We start from the raw sequence: 14,034 nt of genomic DNA, 5'->3' as shown, positions 1-14,034 counted from the left end.
TAACGCCACACCTAATGTTTGTGGAAAGATTTTCAGCCGGCTGGTTCCTGCTTCTGGCCTGTCTAGCAGGTGTTCTTTTTTGTTTTTCCTGTCTTCCTCAAACATTAACACCAGGTGTTCTCTGTCCCCCAGACAGACTATGGAAAGCTTGGCTATTCCCATGTGGATCAATACTGTGTAATTAGAAGACTACTCTGTTGACTCTTGGGTCTGGTATTGTCAAAAGCCCACTCCTGCGTGTTACAAGGTTCTGAAACTGTGTAGCAATCACTACTAACCTGCAAAATCATCAGCATGACAAAACTGAACCAAGAAGGTGATCTGTCACAGCTGTTTATTTTCACTTACTTAATGCAGAAACTCTTTGTCCTGAGTTGCCACATAACTAGTGATCCAAGTTAAGCTTATAATCACATTCTTACCATTACATGCCTCTCAGCAGCAGCATTCTCACAGTGGAAAGCTGAGTCTGCTAGAAATAAATTAGCTAAGCTGCTTGCTGCCGTATCTGTCATATATGCACTTGTGAAGTCCTGTACAGTTGTTCATTTTAAATAATGGTAGTAATTTTCCTGTCTCTAATGCTTTTAGGGCTGGCAGAATAGTAACAGAACAATACCAGCCTTTATTCACTCACATGAAGAAGAGTGAGGTTTTAAAGCAGTACTATAAAACGAAAGTGCCTTATTACAGTAGGCAGTGTTACCTATTCATTTGAACAAGGAGGGAACACAAGTACTGCATCAGGGAACTGCACAAGTGGTTTTATCCACATGAAATAGCCAGATACCTTCTCCTGCAAGAGATGACAAGAAGCAAAGTAGAACAGGCAATCAGGAGCATCAGTAGGAACACACTTGCTTACAGAAACCTGCTTAGAAGGTAAGCTGGGGAGCTTAGGTGCGTAGGAAAAGCCTTCCCTCTCTCACATCGGTTCCCTGGGTGGCTGGTTCTGTCTTGAATCAGTACAGTACTGAAGTGGCCACATGTGTTGTAGATAGGATCTAGTCTTTCTTCCTAGTGACAATACCCTTTATTCAACAACTCCTTTTGCCCACCCTGGTACTCTGAGAAAACTGAATCCCTGCATAAAATATTTTGCGTGGGCTCAGTACACTGGCTCAAAGGATAATGCTTCCGGAAGTTTGCAATAAAAAGCCCCTTCTCTCAACTGTCTCCACAAAGAGCAAAAAAACCTCTTTGAAATAGGATCTCCGAGCCCCGTGACTCTGGTTACTCAGCATTGTTGGACGGTAACATACTGCAGCTAGGGAACAGAAGCACTTCAGGTTTCCAGAACTTGTGCAGTAGTGGATCATTCTTATGCTGTTTAAGACACTTGTTTGCATTTCTATGGGCATTCTTTATTCATTTATTTTAATAAAAACAACATTCATATTCAGCACAAACCAAAAATCTCTTAAGTAATGAAGCATGATTTATAATATCATTCTGCGTAGCTCATGACAATCAACTGTATGGTCTAGTTTAATAAAAGCTGTGCTGTAATCTACAGGCTTTTCTTCTCCTGTGAGCTCTTCCCTTTTCTCAGCTTGGCACTGAATGAAGCTGAGGAAGCAGAACACCACAGGGAAGAGAAGTGATGATGACAACCTTGGAATGTTTTTAAGTTTACTCCCACAAGCTCTTGTATTTTTGATTGCTGTTGTAAGATTCCTCTTCCATATAAGGCTTACGCATCAGCAGAAAATGCATTAAGCATTTATTACACAATATTAAGTAAACAGGGGTCTTTTTGAGAGGATGATGGTGTTTGTTTTCTTCCCTCTGTAAAAAGGAGAATTAAAGAACAAAGAAAGCCCCCATAAACCACATTCACATGTTCACAGGAACCTTAATCCATACAAGGAAGGTACCTATAACACAGTAGGAATGAAAAACGTAAAATACAGTTGTGTAAAAATTGGTAGATTTGGATATTGATTTTATATAATGTTATTCTTTCCTATAAATGCAATGAGTATCTTAAGATCTGTATAAAGTTTAGAGATACAAACAATTAGTGCCAAATGCAAGTGGTTTTTTTTATTCTGTTCTCTCGATAGGTTGTTTTTTGGTTTTTTGTGCCTACCACCATTGTTAGCAGCAGCAGTAGATACCAACATTAGTTGCAGCAGTTCTCATCTCTGGGCCAGGCCCCATAATGCCTTGAATGAACATTAGTACCACAAGCAGTATGGGCACCACTGTGGGGATCCCTACGTGACACATCCAAGAGATACCAGCAATACTTTCCATTAGAATGAGAAGCTGTGAATGCAAACACTGAATAATTGCTCACATACAGCTGAAAAGTGACTTGGGACTCTCCAAAACCTTTCATCCATTGATTAACTGTGGCTTCTCATATCTTTATCGTTATAGGCATAGGTGTCCTGATAGTCTATTTTGCAGAGTGCTGGTCGGACTTCTGGCAGTTTGCCCACATTGCTGTTGCAAGATAAATTTCCTAAATGTATTTTTAATTTAGTTCTGGAATGAATACTGTACTTCATTTAAAAAAAAAAAAAAAAAAAGGAAAAGAAAGTCTTATTTTCCCAGTCACCTTTATTTCACTAGAAAAGTATAAATTACCGTTATAAATACAGATATCACCAGTATAAAAATTAGATTCTCATTTATAAAATAAATATTAAAATAGCCAAAGCAACAAGTACCTCCAAGTCCCATCACCAAGACAATTTGAATCTATACCACATAAAATATTCATTCACCAACTGTTTAATTAAAAATAATGTTCAAAATGCAGTGAATACTGCTACCTACTCAGTGCTTGCATGAAGTGAGTTACTATTGACTCAAAAACTGCAAAGTATTTTTTCTAACACTTACTTGGAACCATCAGACTACTCTGTCTGTATAGCTCTAGGTGTAGTGTATTCTGGATATGCTTTCCAGATGGATAGCAGCTACCTACTTCAAGAGATTTCCTTAAAAGGCGCTAGTATAGTAGTTTCAGTTCGTTTACCTATATCCAAAGATAAATGGACCAAGCTAATTTTATCCAAGAAGTGCAGAAATAATAGTAGCGTCTTCATCACATCTGAACTAACAGATCATTTCACCAGTTAATAATGTTAAAAGTCAGGTAAATACAGGTTTTGTTTCATAGAAACAGACAGGTGTACCTTTTAGTTAGGTAAAGGACACATGTTTTTCAAATGTAGTGTTTTTTCCCCTCACAAGTACCATAAGTCTGGCTCAGTAAGGCCATATGTTCAGAGTGGCTGTACCGGGTCAAGTCAAAGGTCCATCTAGTTCAGAATCCTGTTTCAGACAGGACAAAGAAGGAGCTTGGGAAGAGTATATGAGCAGGGTTAGACTACTGTAAACAGATCACCAGAATGCTCTTCCAGCTTCTGGCCACTAGTGACACAGGGACTTCCTGATATCTGGGTTTTTCATCTGTAACTAACAGATTGTTGAAGCCATGTAACGTTTGGGCTTCAAAACTCCTGTATCGGAGAGGCTAAAAGGCTCCACCCAATCATTCAATTTCTGATTTTTGCCTTTTTTTTTTTCATAGTGTCCACAATATTTTTTCCTTAGACACCATTAAGTGGTTCCTTTTCTCTTGCAGCTTTTGCTTTCTTGCGTTTACACAGGATCACTGGCAGGACAATGGCGAGAGTGATGACCACAATTGCTATCACTGCTATGATGATAAAGACTTCTGCCCCATATTCTGTAGGGGAAGAAAAAAAAAAAAGCCAAGATTCAGTTATCTAAAGCCATAATGTCACAGTGCTACAAACTCCTAGAACTCACTCCACTAAACTAAATGCTTTCTGTATTTTACAGTATCACAGAACTAGAGTGACCACCCCAGTGTGAACTGAATTAATTTTAATGCAATTTTGTTGAGCTGAAGTAAAGCCTTATTTCACCTTCTTCACACTAGGTTTTAATTTAGTTTAGTTACTGGACTAAAATACCATGGTACCACCACAAGAATAAGTCAAACCTCTCTCCTACCACTGTATTCCACTTTGTGAAACAAAGTGGAAATGTATTCTACGTTAGAAGCTGAAATCACCAAGAGAAGATATTTCTATTCAAGTTGTAATTTACTAGAATTCAACTATTGTGATAAACAAAAACATATATCTAGATAAGAAAGTTAATTTGAGAGAGTTAATCTGCCAATTTTAGAAGAGCTTTTCTAGAGTGCAAGTATTCTTATCTGGTGGAGAAGAAAAATATGGTACAGCAATGTGATATTGTTTAATAAATATTGATGACTTTATATTGAAGAAAGTGTTATCCAGGTTGTTTGTTTGGAATTAGATGGGTTGATTCACTGACTGCTCACTAACTTATTTACCAATAAAGAAGTCAATCTGCCAGCCTCTGACCTTGTAACATAACAGTGAAGAGAGGCTTAGTCTCATCATCTGTTTTTGAGATAATAACTAAACTTCAGTTCAAACTACAAGTCAATGGATCTGTAGGTTTCCAGCACTCCTGTTTTAGACCTAGTCCTTCAAGAACTTACTGTAGGACGGGTTGCTCAAAGGATCTGAGGAAAACAATTAGAAAACAAAAAAATGAAGGTGAAGGCTAGTGATGAGATCTGAATCCTCAGTGATCAGTCATCAACTCAGAGAATTTAAAACTAATCAAAAAAGTTTAGCAAAATCCTAAAACCAATTCCAACCAGCTAGAGATGGTGGACTCTCACTTAATGTGAGTTCTTCCCATGAGTTTCCGTGTTCAGACTGTCCTCTCACTTACACAGTAAATAGTTTATTCTGTAACAGGCATCACAATTTAAAGAGGTATAAAAATACAATCAGAACTGAAGTGTCTTTTTTGTTTGAACGCTAAAGACTGTATGACAAACTTCGCCAGATACCTACCATCTAAGATATTTCTTCCTACGCTGGTACAAAGCACCACGCTTTCTTGACCATTACGATTTTCTCTGCGGGAGGGAATGATTCCCTGTATATAGAAACAATAGTTCTTTGAGCTGTCAACGCTTAGTTCAAATGTATGGCTTTTTGTTGTTGCATCTTTCTGTAAAGGAAAAAAAATATTTCAAGAAAGTGTTCTCTGCAGAAGTTTAGCTCTTAATAGAAATTGTGTAGCTATAATACAGCTACAGAATATGTAAAAAGTTGAGTTAGACCTTACCTTTCCAGAACTTTGATCTTTCCAGTAATAGAGTCTGTATTCCAGGTCATGTTGGAAAATATCTCGAATACTTTGAAAGCTTCCGTTAGGAAACGTATACGGTATAAGTGGATCTTGGAACACCACATTCAGTTTCGAACCTTTTTGTGTGTAATTCTGTATCTCTGGTTTTCCGATGACAGCTAAACAAGCATTTTTAGAATTAAAAAACTGACATCATCTTTTCTACACAACATGTTCCTTTTTCTTCCTCCCCTCACTCCCCTCCTCAAATCTACTACATGTTTAGAGAACCAAAGTAATACAATGAAATCCTGGACTATTAACAAATATCTTCATCCAGTACACAGTGTTAATAAAATAATCTGCTTACTGCATTGAGAAACAAACAGTAGCTAAAATCTTACACACTTCCCTGCAACAGGAAAGGTTTACGCCTGAATGTCATCTTCTCAGATATCAGTATGATAAGAATCTATTGGAAAAATTTTAGGCTCAATCTAAACCTTATTTAAGTGAATGGAAAGAGTCTGGAAATTAAGTTTATTGTAAGATTTAATTGGCAATCTTACTTACTCTGATTATAAGGTGTGAATTCTTCAGAGACTGCATAAGGTGGTTCTTCAAAGTTATCCATCCTCGAGGACGTTACAGAGAGTATGTGTGCTGTATAGGTCTCTTTTACATTCTTGAGCACATCAGTAACATCACACTCTGTTTCTTCTGTCCGTATGCATTTTTTTTTGGTGTCAGATGTCTTTCTGAAAAGAACAAGAAAGAAACATCAACACTTTCCAACCAGACTTTTACATATTTAGATACGTCAAAAACATTTTCCCCCCTCAAACTGTATAGGTTTCCCTCATCCAGTGGAACAATTTTGCAAGTCTACTATGCTGAAAAGGAGAGAAAAAAACTTTTAAAGACCACTATCCTGTACAACTGTATTTCACAATTCAGAGTAGAATCAAGTAAATCAAATATGACCCATATTACACAGAAATATGTTACTGCATACATATATGAATTAAAAATTCAATCTTTTATATGAATTGAATATAAACAACAAGTAGTTCTGATTTTGGATTTTTCTGTAGTAGACTTGTTTAAAAAAGTAAGATGCGTGAATCACTTTGAAAGTGTTATCCCTGATGCATCTGAAAACTCTTAAGAAATATCACCTGTCCTAGCAAGCTCTGTTGACACCAATATTAATTGTTGAATGTGACAACAATGTCTCCTCATATATATAACTTTTTTTTGCACTTGTGCAAGTGCAAATGTCACTAAGATCCAGCCAGTAGCAGCAATTTTCATTGTAGAATTACAGTTTTTAAATATTGACAAAACCCATGACTCATGCATTTCTCTTGATTTTTAAATGCTGGAAAGCAGGTCCATTTACTTGAGCAATAATGAAACCAGGGGAAAAAAAAAAAGTTAATTCCTCATTTTACTTCCTAGTAAGGAAAAAGAAAATTAGATATTATAGCTTCAATTCTTTTTGCTGTTTTTGCTGGTGAACTAAGGAAAAAAACCTGTGTGATCTCAGCTGAAAGAGCAAGAGTGCCGACCATTTGGAATTTGACAAATGAGTTTTCCTCCAAGTAGGTCAAGTTTTATTTACAAGTTGCCTGAACTCCCTTCTCACTTCACCAGATTTCTTATGGAGACGTCTTGAAAAGGGACAGAGATTTGATCTTTGTGATCAAACAGACATACTCTGTAAAGGTACATAGATGAGAAAGCAAACATTTAAGCACGCTTCATCTGTAACAGCAACTTGTCTAAAGGAGTGTCTCCGTACCATAACTGTACTTTATTCTATACTGAATCCCAGGAAAACAGACTTTTTTTTTTTTGCAAGCATAAATGGCTGGAAAGAAACTCCAGATTAATAAATTAATAAAATCCATTCTGCTAGTGTGTGTTTATTAAAAGAATAAAAGAACACATCAGGCCATTGCACTGGTATTTCATCCATTAGTCATGAGACAGCCCTCATTTCTATGCTCCTTGTACAGACAGAAGAGACTACAGTACCATATTTTCATTAATATGTAGGAGAGTTGATGACGCAGTTTCCCTTTGGGGCATATTTAATAATGCTCTATGTATTAATATGGGATTTAAGAACAGCATAGATTTATTACTGGACTTCATGGAAGTTTTTGTGCAGTATTGAAAGAGATGTTAGACACTTCACATAAGCTGGCTACTTTTTGTGTCCACAGTATTTGATAGCTCACATAAAACGTGATGATAGAGAAAGTCTTGACAAAGGTAGATGAACAAAGGTAATTTTTAGTATTACCCAGCAAGACAAATCATTCATTTACTGTGATTCATCGATTAGAATAAAATGCAGACTCATTTATCAGACACCTCCCAAGACTAAAGACGAAAGACTCAGTCCAGACACGTTGAAAGACATATAAAGGTCAAGTTCTATCTAATACATGGTATGTCAGATTCACTGTCAACTTCTTCAAAGTATCTTGGCCTAGATCACCAGTGCAGTTGGCCTGCACTGAACTCCAGAACTGAAATACTGATCTAAAGCTCAACTTTCTGTTTCTAAAGTGGGCAAAACCAGAAGCCTGAATCAGATATTCTTACAGTTTCATACAAACAAGTACTAATATCTGGGTTGGCAATTTTCCTATACCTCATGTTTGGGCTCTTTCCCTGTTACATTCAGTCTCAGAAATATTTGAGTACCCTGTATTTGTACCTTTTTCAATTGCCATTAATGAGCACACCTTGGTGTTATCTACTTACCCGAGTATTTCTACTGTATAGAAGTAACCCGATGGTTTTGGTTGCCATCGTAGTATGGTTTTAAAATTGATTGAAGACCAGGTTATATTAACTGCTGTTGGTAGTTCTGGATTGTCTTTAAATACAGAAAAGAGAAGAGTGCCATCAGCCACATTATGTGTAATTCCTGGTTCCCTGCAGTCAGTTTAATTAAATGGAGCAGTTGCTGTTAATCGCTACTTGGAAAAGTTTTTGTGGGGGGGAATGCTCTCAGTCCTGCCCTCTGGGCTTATGCTTGTCTTACTAAAGGAATGCGACCTGGCAGAAGTGAGAAATACAAGGAGAAAATTATTTTCCCATTTATAACTCTGAGGTTGCTGAGGTAACTTATTTGGAGTTCTGTCTGATTGCTCTTTTCATAGAATCGTTTCGGTTGGAAGAGACCTCCAAGGCCTCCAAAGCAGCTACAAAAGCTTAAAAATACTCATGAGAATGTCCAAGCACCAAATAAATGTGGTGTAGTTCAAAATCATTCCTAGCTGTATCTGCTGCAGAAGGCATTAGCTCCTATTTTCCCCTTTTGTTTATCTTCGGAACATGAAATATTTAAAAATCAGTGGTTGCCCCACATGTGAACATGTGAGAGGGGCTACCCTGGGATGAACTCGAGGCTGGCGCAGCAGCAAGAGGGGAGAGAGGCCGCAGTGACCAGCAGCCCAGTGACCAGCAGCCCGATGACCAGCAGCCCACCGCCCAGCTGGCTCCGCAGCTGCTTCGGGGAACAGCCCGGGAGGAAGCCAGAGCGGGAAACCCCGCACAACCTCTGTAATCTCTGGCAACCCAGAGTTGCACTGAGCGACATCCTCATTATTTTCTGAATACCACCTTTTCTGGCCTTCTGACAAGCTCGCAACCGGGGCCAAGGGAAAGACATCCAGCAGATCACTCCTTGTTACTGTAGCCCAGCAGCTGCGTGCAACCACCGATCCCTGAGGACCCCCTGCACCCCAGCACCGACGGGGCCGTGGGCATTAAGGATTCCCAAGGGAAGGAAGCGGTCCCCGGCTCCCCGAGCCCTCCGCGGCCGGGTGCTGAAGCGGAGTCGGGCGGGAGCCGGGGCCGCCGCAGCCCGCCGCGCCACAGCGCTGCCCCCTCCCCAGCGGCCCCGCGCGCGACAGCCGCTGCCCCCGCCACAGCCGCTGCCGCGGGGCGGCTCTCCTGTCAGAGGGACAGACCCCGCTGTCTGTCCCGTCCGCCCGAGCCAGCGGCCCCCGGCCCGCCCCGCGCCGTTACCCACCGGCGGCGGCCAGGCGGCACAGCAGGGCGCTCAGCAGCAGGGCACGTCCTCCGGCCACGGCGCGCAGCATCCTCGGGGGGGCAAGCCGACGGGGTGCCGACGGGGTGCCGACGGGGCTGAACGCGGTGAGCTGCCGACGGGGCGGGAGGCGCTGGCTTATATCCGTGGGAGGAGAGGCGGGGACTCCCCGGCCAGGAAGGCAGTGGGAGCGGCGGAGGCTGGGTGACCGGCCCAGACGGGGTCATGGGGAACGGGAGCGGGGCTGGCGAAAGAACTCAGGCTTCCCGGGGTTGAGCAAGCAGAGCAGGGGATCTTCAAGGAAACTGGCATTACCGTAAGGAGAGGGGCACTGTGAGAAGTGGTGGCATGTCCTCCGAGCCACTCCAGCCGTGGCACCGTGTCCCCAGTTGCAGGCCCACCTGAATGTGCAAGCACACCTGGACTTGCCTGCACACCTGGACATGCCCGCAGTCTGCATCTCCCTGCCTTCTCCGTGTCCCCATACACTTGTACCACCCTTCCCTTCCCCTCTGTTGGGCATCGGATGGAATATTGGTGAAACTGACCAATACTTGACAACCAGCTTCATCCACTACAAACTTTTGGCTGGCTGTCAAGGGCAAGGGGTGCTAGCACCACCCTGACTCAGAAGTGATGGCTCTGGAGGGCAGCTGATCCCATGGAAGTGATATTGGGTTAGTTAACAAAGATCCTGTAAATTCTGAAGGGCTAAATATGTCAGTTCTTGCCTCACCACACAAAATGTTTCACACAACTGTTCAGCTAGCTTACATCCTCTGTTCCCTGACTCCATGTGCATACATATGTGAACCCTGAAATAGCTTTCCTGTCTTACTAGACAGCAAATAAGTTTTGAGTGTTCAGGGATTTGTACCTCACCTCTCCCATAAACAAGGGACATGTTAACCCTTTTCCTACAAGATTACTTTGGAAAGGTATGCCGTTTGCACAGGTAACAGGGAATCTAATCTGTCTCTGTCAGAAGGTTTTTTGAATCTCAGCCTGGAGCCTTTGTGACAGGCTCCCTGGCCTCTCTGGTTTGCTGTATTGCTCTTTCTCATGGTGCTGCTTTTCTAAGCACTTAACCAAACTTTCAAAGCCAGGATTTGTGTGCTGTGTTTTCACCTAATACTCAAGCTCTAGAGGGAGCTGTGTTCGCACTTAGCTCCTGAATCTTCTGCGGGGAAAGTGAGAAACAGACTATATAGTATAATACAACCTATTATGCAATGAAGGGGATAGATGCGTTTTACAGTGTTAAGCTGACTCTTCGGTTTGATGGTGTATTGTACAATGTTTCATTCCTGGAAAATACCAGTAGATGAGACGCCTAACGGGGAATTTTAATATTTAATTGCCTTTAATTTTCATAATTGACACATATTTTGATGCAAACAATCAGTTCTGTCTCATAATGCAGAATAAATGCATACAGACCAAACTTCAATATATATTTCAACCACAGTCTCCATCAGAATTCATATAGTGTGTTCCAAGATGCACCTAAACCCTCGATTTTCAAATTATCAGCAAACCTTCATTAAAATCCAGCTACAACCTTTCTAATTTTCCTTCCTTGTTTCTGATCAAAATTCAATGCTGTCCCTATGTAGTGTATGTCAGTATTACATCAGCCAAAAAGCTTGTATGCTTTTAACTTTGTGTAGAATACAGATGTTGTGTGACTTGATTTTCAAGATTGTGACCTTGTAAGGTCACAGTTGCTTTCCAGAGGACTTTACAAAGAGAAACAATACTTACTTGTTTAAAGAAAAGAAGTGCTTATGTAAAACTTTAACTCACATTTAGGCTCTAATTCCAGTTAATTTCCTTGTAATGCAGTCACGAAAGATGGAAAGTGGGTCAATGGTTTTTAGGTTTTTATGGAGGTGATCTCAGGATCCCCTGCTCCTGCCCATCCTTTTCACTCCCACTACTTCTGTCATGACCTCCCATACTTGAGATAGGTGGGGAACCCTCCAGATCCTGTCCAGACTAACCACCTTGACCAGTGTTACCTCATTCCAATTTCTAGCAAGATATTTCAGAGTTCACCGGGGCTAGGCTTTTAGATGCCCCACTCCATGCTGTGGGGAAGGAGACCATCCGTTTACCAGAGTGGTGGGAAGCAGACCTGGAGCAAGACGATGTGCATGGATCAATCATTCAAACGTTGTGTGGTTAGAGGAAATAGGGTAACTTTACTAAGCTAGCCATTCTGATGGAAGGAAGTTAAAGGGAAAATTTGGAAGCTGGGGGGAAAGAAAGCGTGTCAAGGGGACACTGTAGCTTGATCCGGTTGGCAGGAGAAGGGCATGATGGACAGGGAGAAGCAGCGACGGAAGAACTACTACTGCTGCTGCTGCTTCTGCTCTTCTTTCTCCTCTTTCACCAAGTCTTGGTGCAGGTTCGACTGAGGAATGAGAATTGCTCAGCACTGCCTGACTCCAGGCACTAATGAGTGTGGGAGAGGAGAGGAACCCTGCGCTGCCTGACACGGGCTGATGTCTCTGAGTCTGCTCAGCAGCTAGTGACTTAACTGTGACATCCTGGTCACATGTCCTGCCCAGTGCAGTGGTATTTCAACAGCTCATTTAAGACAGAAATTTTCCCCCTTATTTCAAATATATGTTGCTATGTGCAGGCAAGCATTATGCTGACTTAGAGCTCTGGTAATTTGCCTAGAAGTTTAGAACTTGGCTCCCACCGTGGAATGTCAAAATGTAAGCATCAGCTCTGTACGTGTCTCTAGCCAATGTAGTCATCCTCTGCTCATTTTACAGTCAGCTGAGAAAAATTTCATTCCTAAGGTGAAATCCACATTTTCCTAGTATAGGCATCTAAAACAAGACAGATTAATCTATTTAAATGCTGAAATAGATGAGACAATTCTGTTGATGGAAGCCAGGATCTTACTGTGATTTTTTAGAATATGTGGAAGTCACACAGGGGCACAAGTCTGGCTGTATGCTTTGGGTTAGGAGATGATCTCTTCAGCTCTGTGACTTCTTTGCTCTGGTGAATTTAGTAGAATCCAGGTTATTCACCATTGGGAAGGTTTCTCAGATTACAAGAAGATTATCGAGATTTCTATTCTGTGTACCATGGTGCCAATCCACACACTAATGATGGGTAAAGTGAGGAGAAAAGAGAAACTAAATTTGTGAAACTTCAGGCTTTTTGAAAGAGATGCATGTATTTATTTTTATTATAAAATCTGCTAGATCTCTAAATTGGTTAGCTTAGGGAGAGCTACAAAATAATTTATTGCTTAGCAGAGCGATTTCAACATTGTGTTTTATGTACTATCATATATAATTGTTGACATTGAAGTGGGGTGCCTCAGGTGACCTTAGTAACAGATCAGCTTCCTTAAGCTGATAGTTTTGCAAGATTGTAAGTATAATTTTGTAATAATTATTGACGTTTTGAAATTTTGTAGTGCTTTAAAATATTCATGGTCCCATGACAACATGGAAGTCAGCAATATTTTCAAACTGAATAATGTAAAATTTACTCGTTGAAGATTTGAAATCCCTGGGAGCTTTTTCCAAAATGAAATTGGTCCTGATATTTCTCCTTTCGCCTGTTTTTTCAGATCTTTGTTGAATTCATTGCAGTGTCCCATATGATTGGATAATTAATTTACTTATACAATTAATTATATTTAATTAGATAAACCAGAAGTTTAGGGAGCAACCTCTGTCTTGATACCTGCTTCTATAAATACGTTAGCATTTATCTTGCAGAGCTGCTGTATCAAATACTGTGTTATAAATGCATACACAGACTCACAAATACCACTGCCTTTAAACATTGCTTTAGCAGCTCTATAATATATTTGATAAGTGAAAGAGTCTTGTATGTATAATATATCTGTATGTAGTGCTAGTAAATAGGGTGTGAAATTAAATAACATACACTGTATGTACCTGGCATAGGTCTTTGTTCTTCCAATCTTTTCCAGTTCCAACCAATTTTCTAAAAGGAAAGGGTCCTTGAAATGAGGAAAAGGAAGAATGCGGAAAATGAGGAAAAGTCTTGAAATGAGAGCAAGTTTACATCAACACTTTCTACCTCTGCATATAAATGCCTTAAAATAATAAATAAATTTAGATTCTATGCATCCTGTGGGTTGTATTGCACGTATTTTATACATAGAGAAGAAACTCTATTCAACCAACTCTTCTGTGGATACGATGAAAGTCTATGGTGAAGTTAGGAATGTACAATGTCTTGATTTTATACTAATTTTTGTTCTTCTGTCATAATCATAGTACTGTGCTTTTTTTTTTAAGAGCAAAGAAGAATGTCTGAATATGGTAGCCCCTAGTGATGATAAGGAAAAAATATAGAAACTTAAATTAATTATGTAGATACTTCATAAATCTTTAAAAGCTGAGTAACTCATTTGTGGTAATTTTCTGCACCAAAGTATAGCAGATGTATATGAGAACTAGTGTGAGAATTCATTAGATGCACACACTTGTCGAAAGTTACTCTGGTCACTGAGCAATTCTGCAGTGCACTCTGGTTATTTCTGGCCTATTTTTATAGCTGCTAAACAGCTCTATCTTCCCTAGCTGTAATGTGAATTACAGGTGATGATTACATCAATAAGCATCGAGTCAGAAACAGTAAAGAGATTAGAAGGGGGGTGGTCAGTAGATCGAAAGAGGTCCTCCTTCCCCTCTACTTTGCCCTGGTGAGACCACACCTGGAATCTTGTGTCCAGTTCTGGGCCCCTCAGTTCCAGAAGGACAGGGAACTGCTGGAGGGGGTCCAGCGCAGGGCAACAA

At 40.5% G+C, this 14,034-nt stretch overlaps 2 protein-coding genes across 2 annotated transcripts in view; one reads left to right on the top strand and one right to left on the bottom strand.

Moving 5' to 3' along the window:
• Positions 1–2,550: 2,550 nt before the first annotated feature.
• On the bottom strand, positions 2,551–9,335 carry F3 (coagulation factor III, tissue factor). The gene is made up of 6 exons (XM_065841672.2): positions 9,215–9,335; positions 7,939–8,053; positions 5,734–5,918; positions 5,158–5,339; positions 4,881–5,040; positions 2,551–3,706 (listed from the first exon to the last, which is right to left on the bottom strand). Exons 1-6 carry the CDS (start codon positions 9,282–9,284, stop codon positions 3,567–3,569), a joined length of 852 nt encoding a protein of 283 aa, XP_065697744.2. The 5' UTR covers positions 9,285–9,335; the 3' UTR covers positions 2,551–3,566.
• SLC44A3 (solute carrier family 44 member 3) overlaps positions 9,287–14,034 on the top strand; it is a 98,549-nt gene continuing 93,801 nt past the window's right edge. The window contains exon 1 of the mRNA XM_065841668.2: positions 9,287–9,339. The gene's annotated coding sequence lies outside the window, so the exon portion shown is untranslated. The remainder of the gene's footprint in view (positions 9,340–14,034) is intronic.

Source organism: Patagioenas fasciata, chromosome 6, assembly GCF_037038585.1.
Source record: "Patagioenas fasciata isolate bPatFas1 chromosome 6, bPatFas1.hap1, whole genome shotgun sequence".
Lineage (NCBI taxonomy): Eukaryota > Metazoa > Chordata > Aves > Columbiformes > Columbidae > Patagioenas > Patagioenas fasciata.
Note: the sequence above shows the minus strand (reverse complement) of the source record. Positions and strands in the feature narration are given on the sequence as shown.

What these genes read in the sequence shown, in the direction of transcription:
- F3 (XM_065841672.2), bottom strand. Translation starts at nt 9,284, where the DNA reads ATGCTGCGCGCCGTGGCCGGAGGACGTGCCCTGCTGCTGAGCGCCCTG. An exon ending in ATTCACACCTTATAATCAGA is followed by an intron (nt 5,340 to 5,733) that starts GTAAGTAAGATT and finishes ATGCTTGTTTAG; the next exon opens with CTGTCATCGGAAAACCAGAG. An exon ending in AAGATCAAAGTTCTGGAAAG is followed by an intron (nt 5,041 to 5,157) that starts GTAAGGTCTAAC and finishes TTTCCTTTACAG; the next exon opens with AAAGATGCAACAACAAAAAG.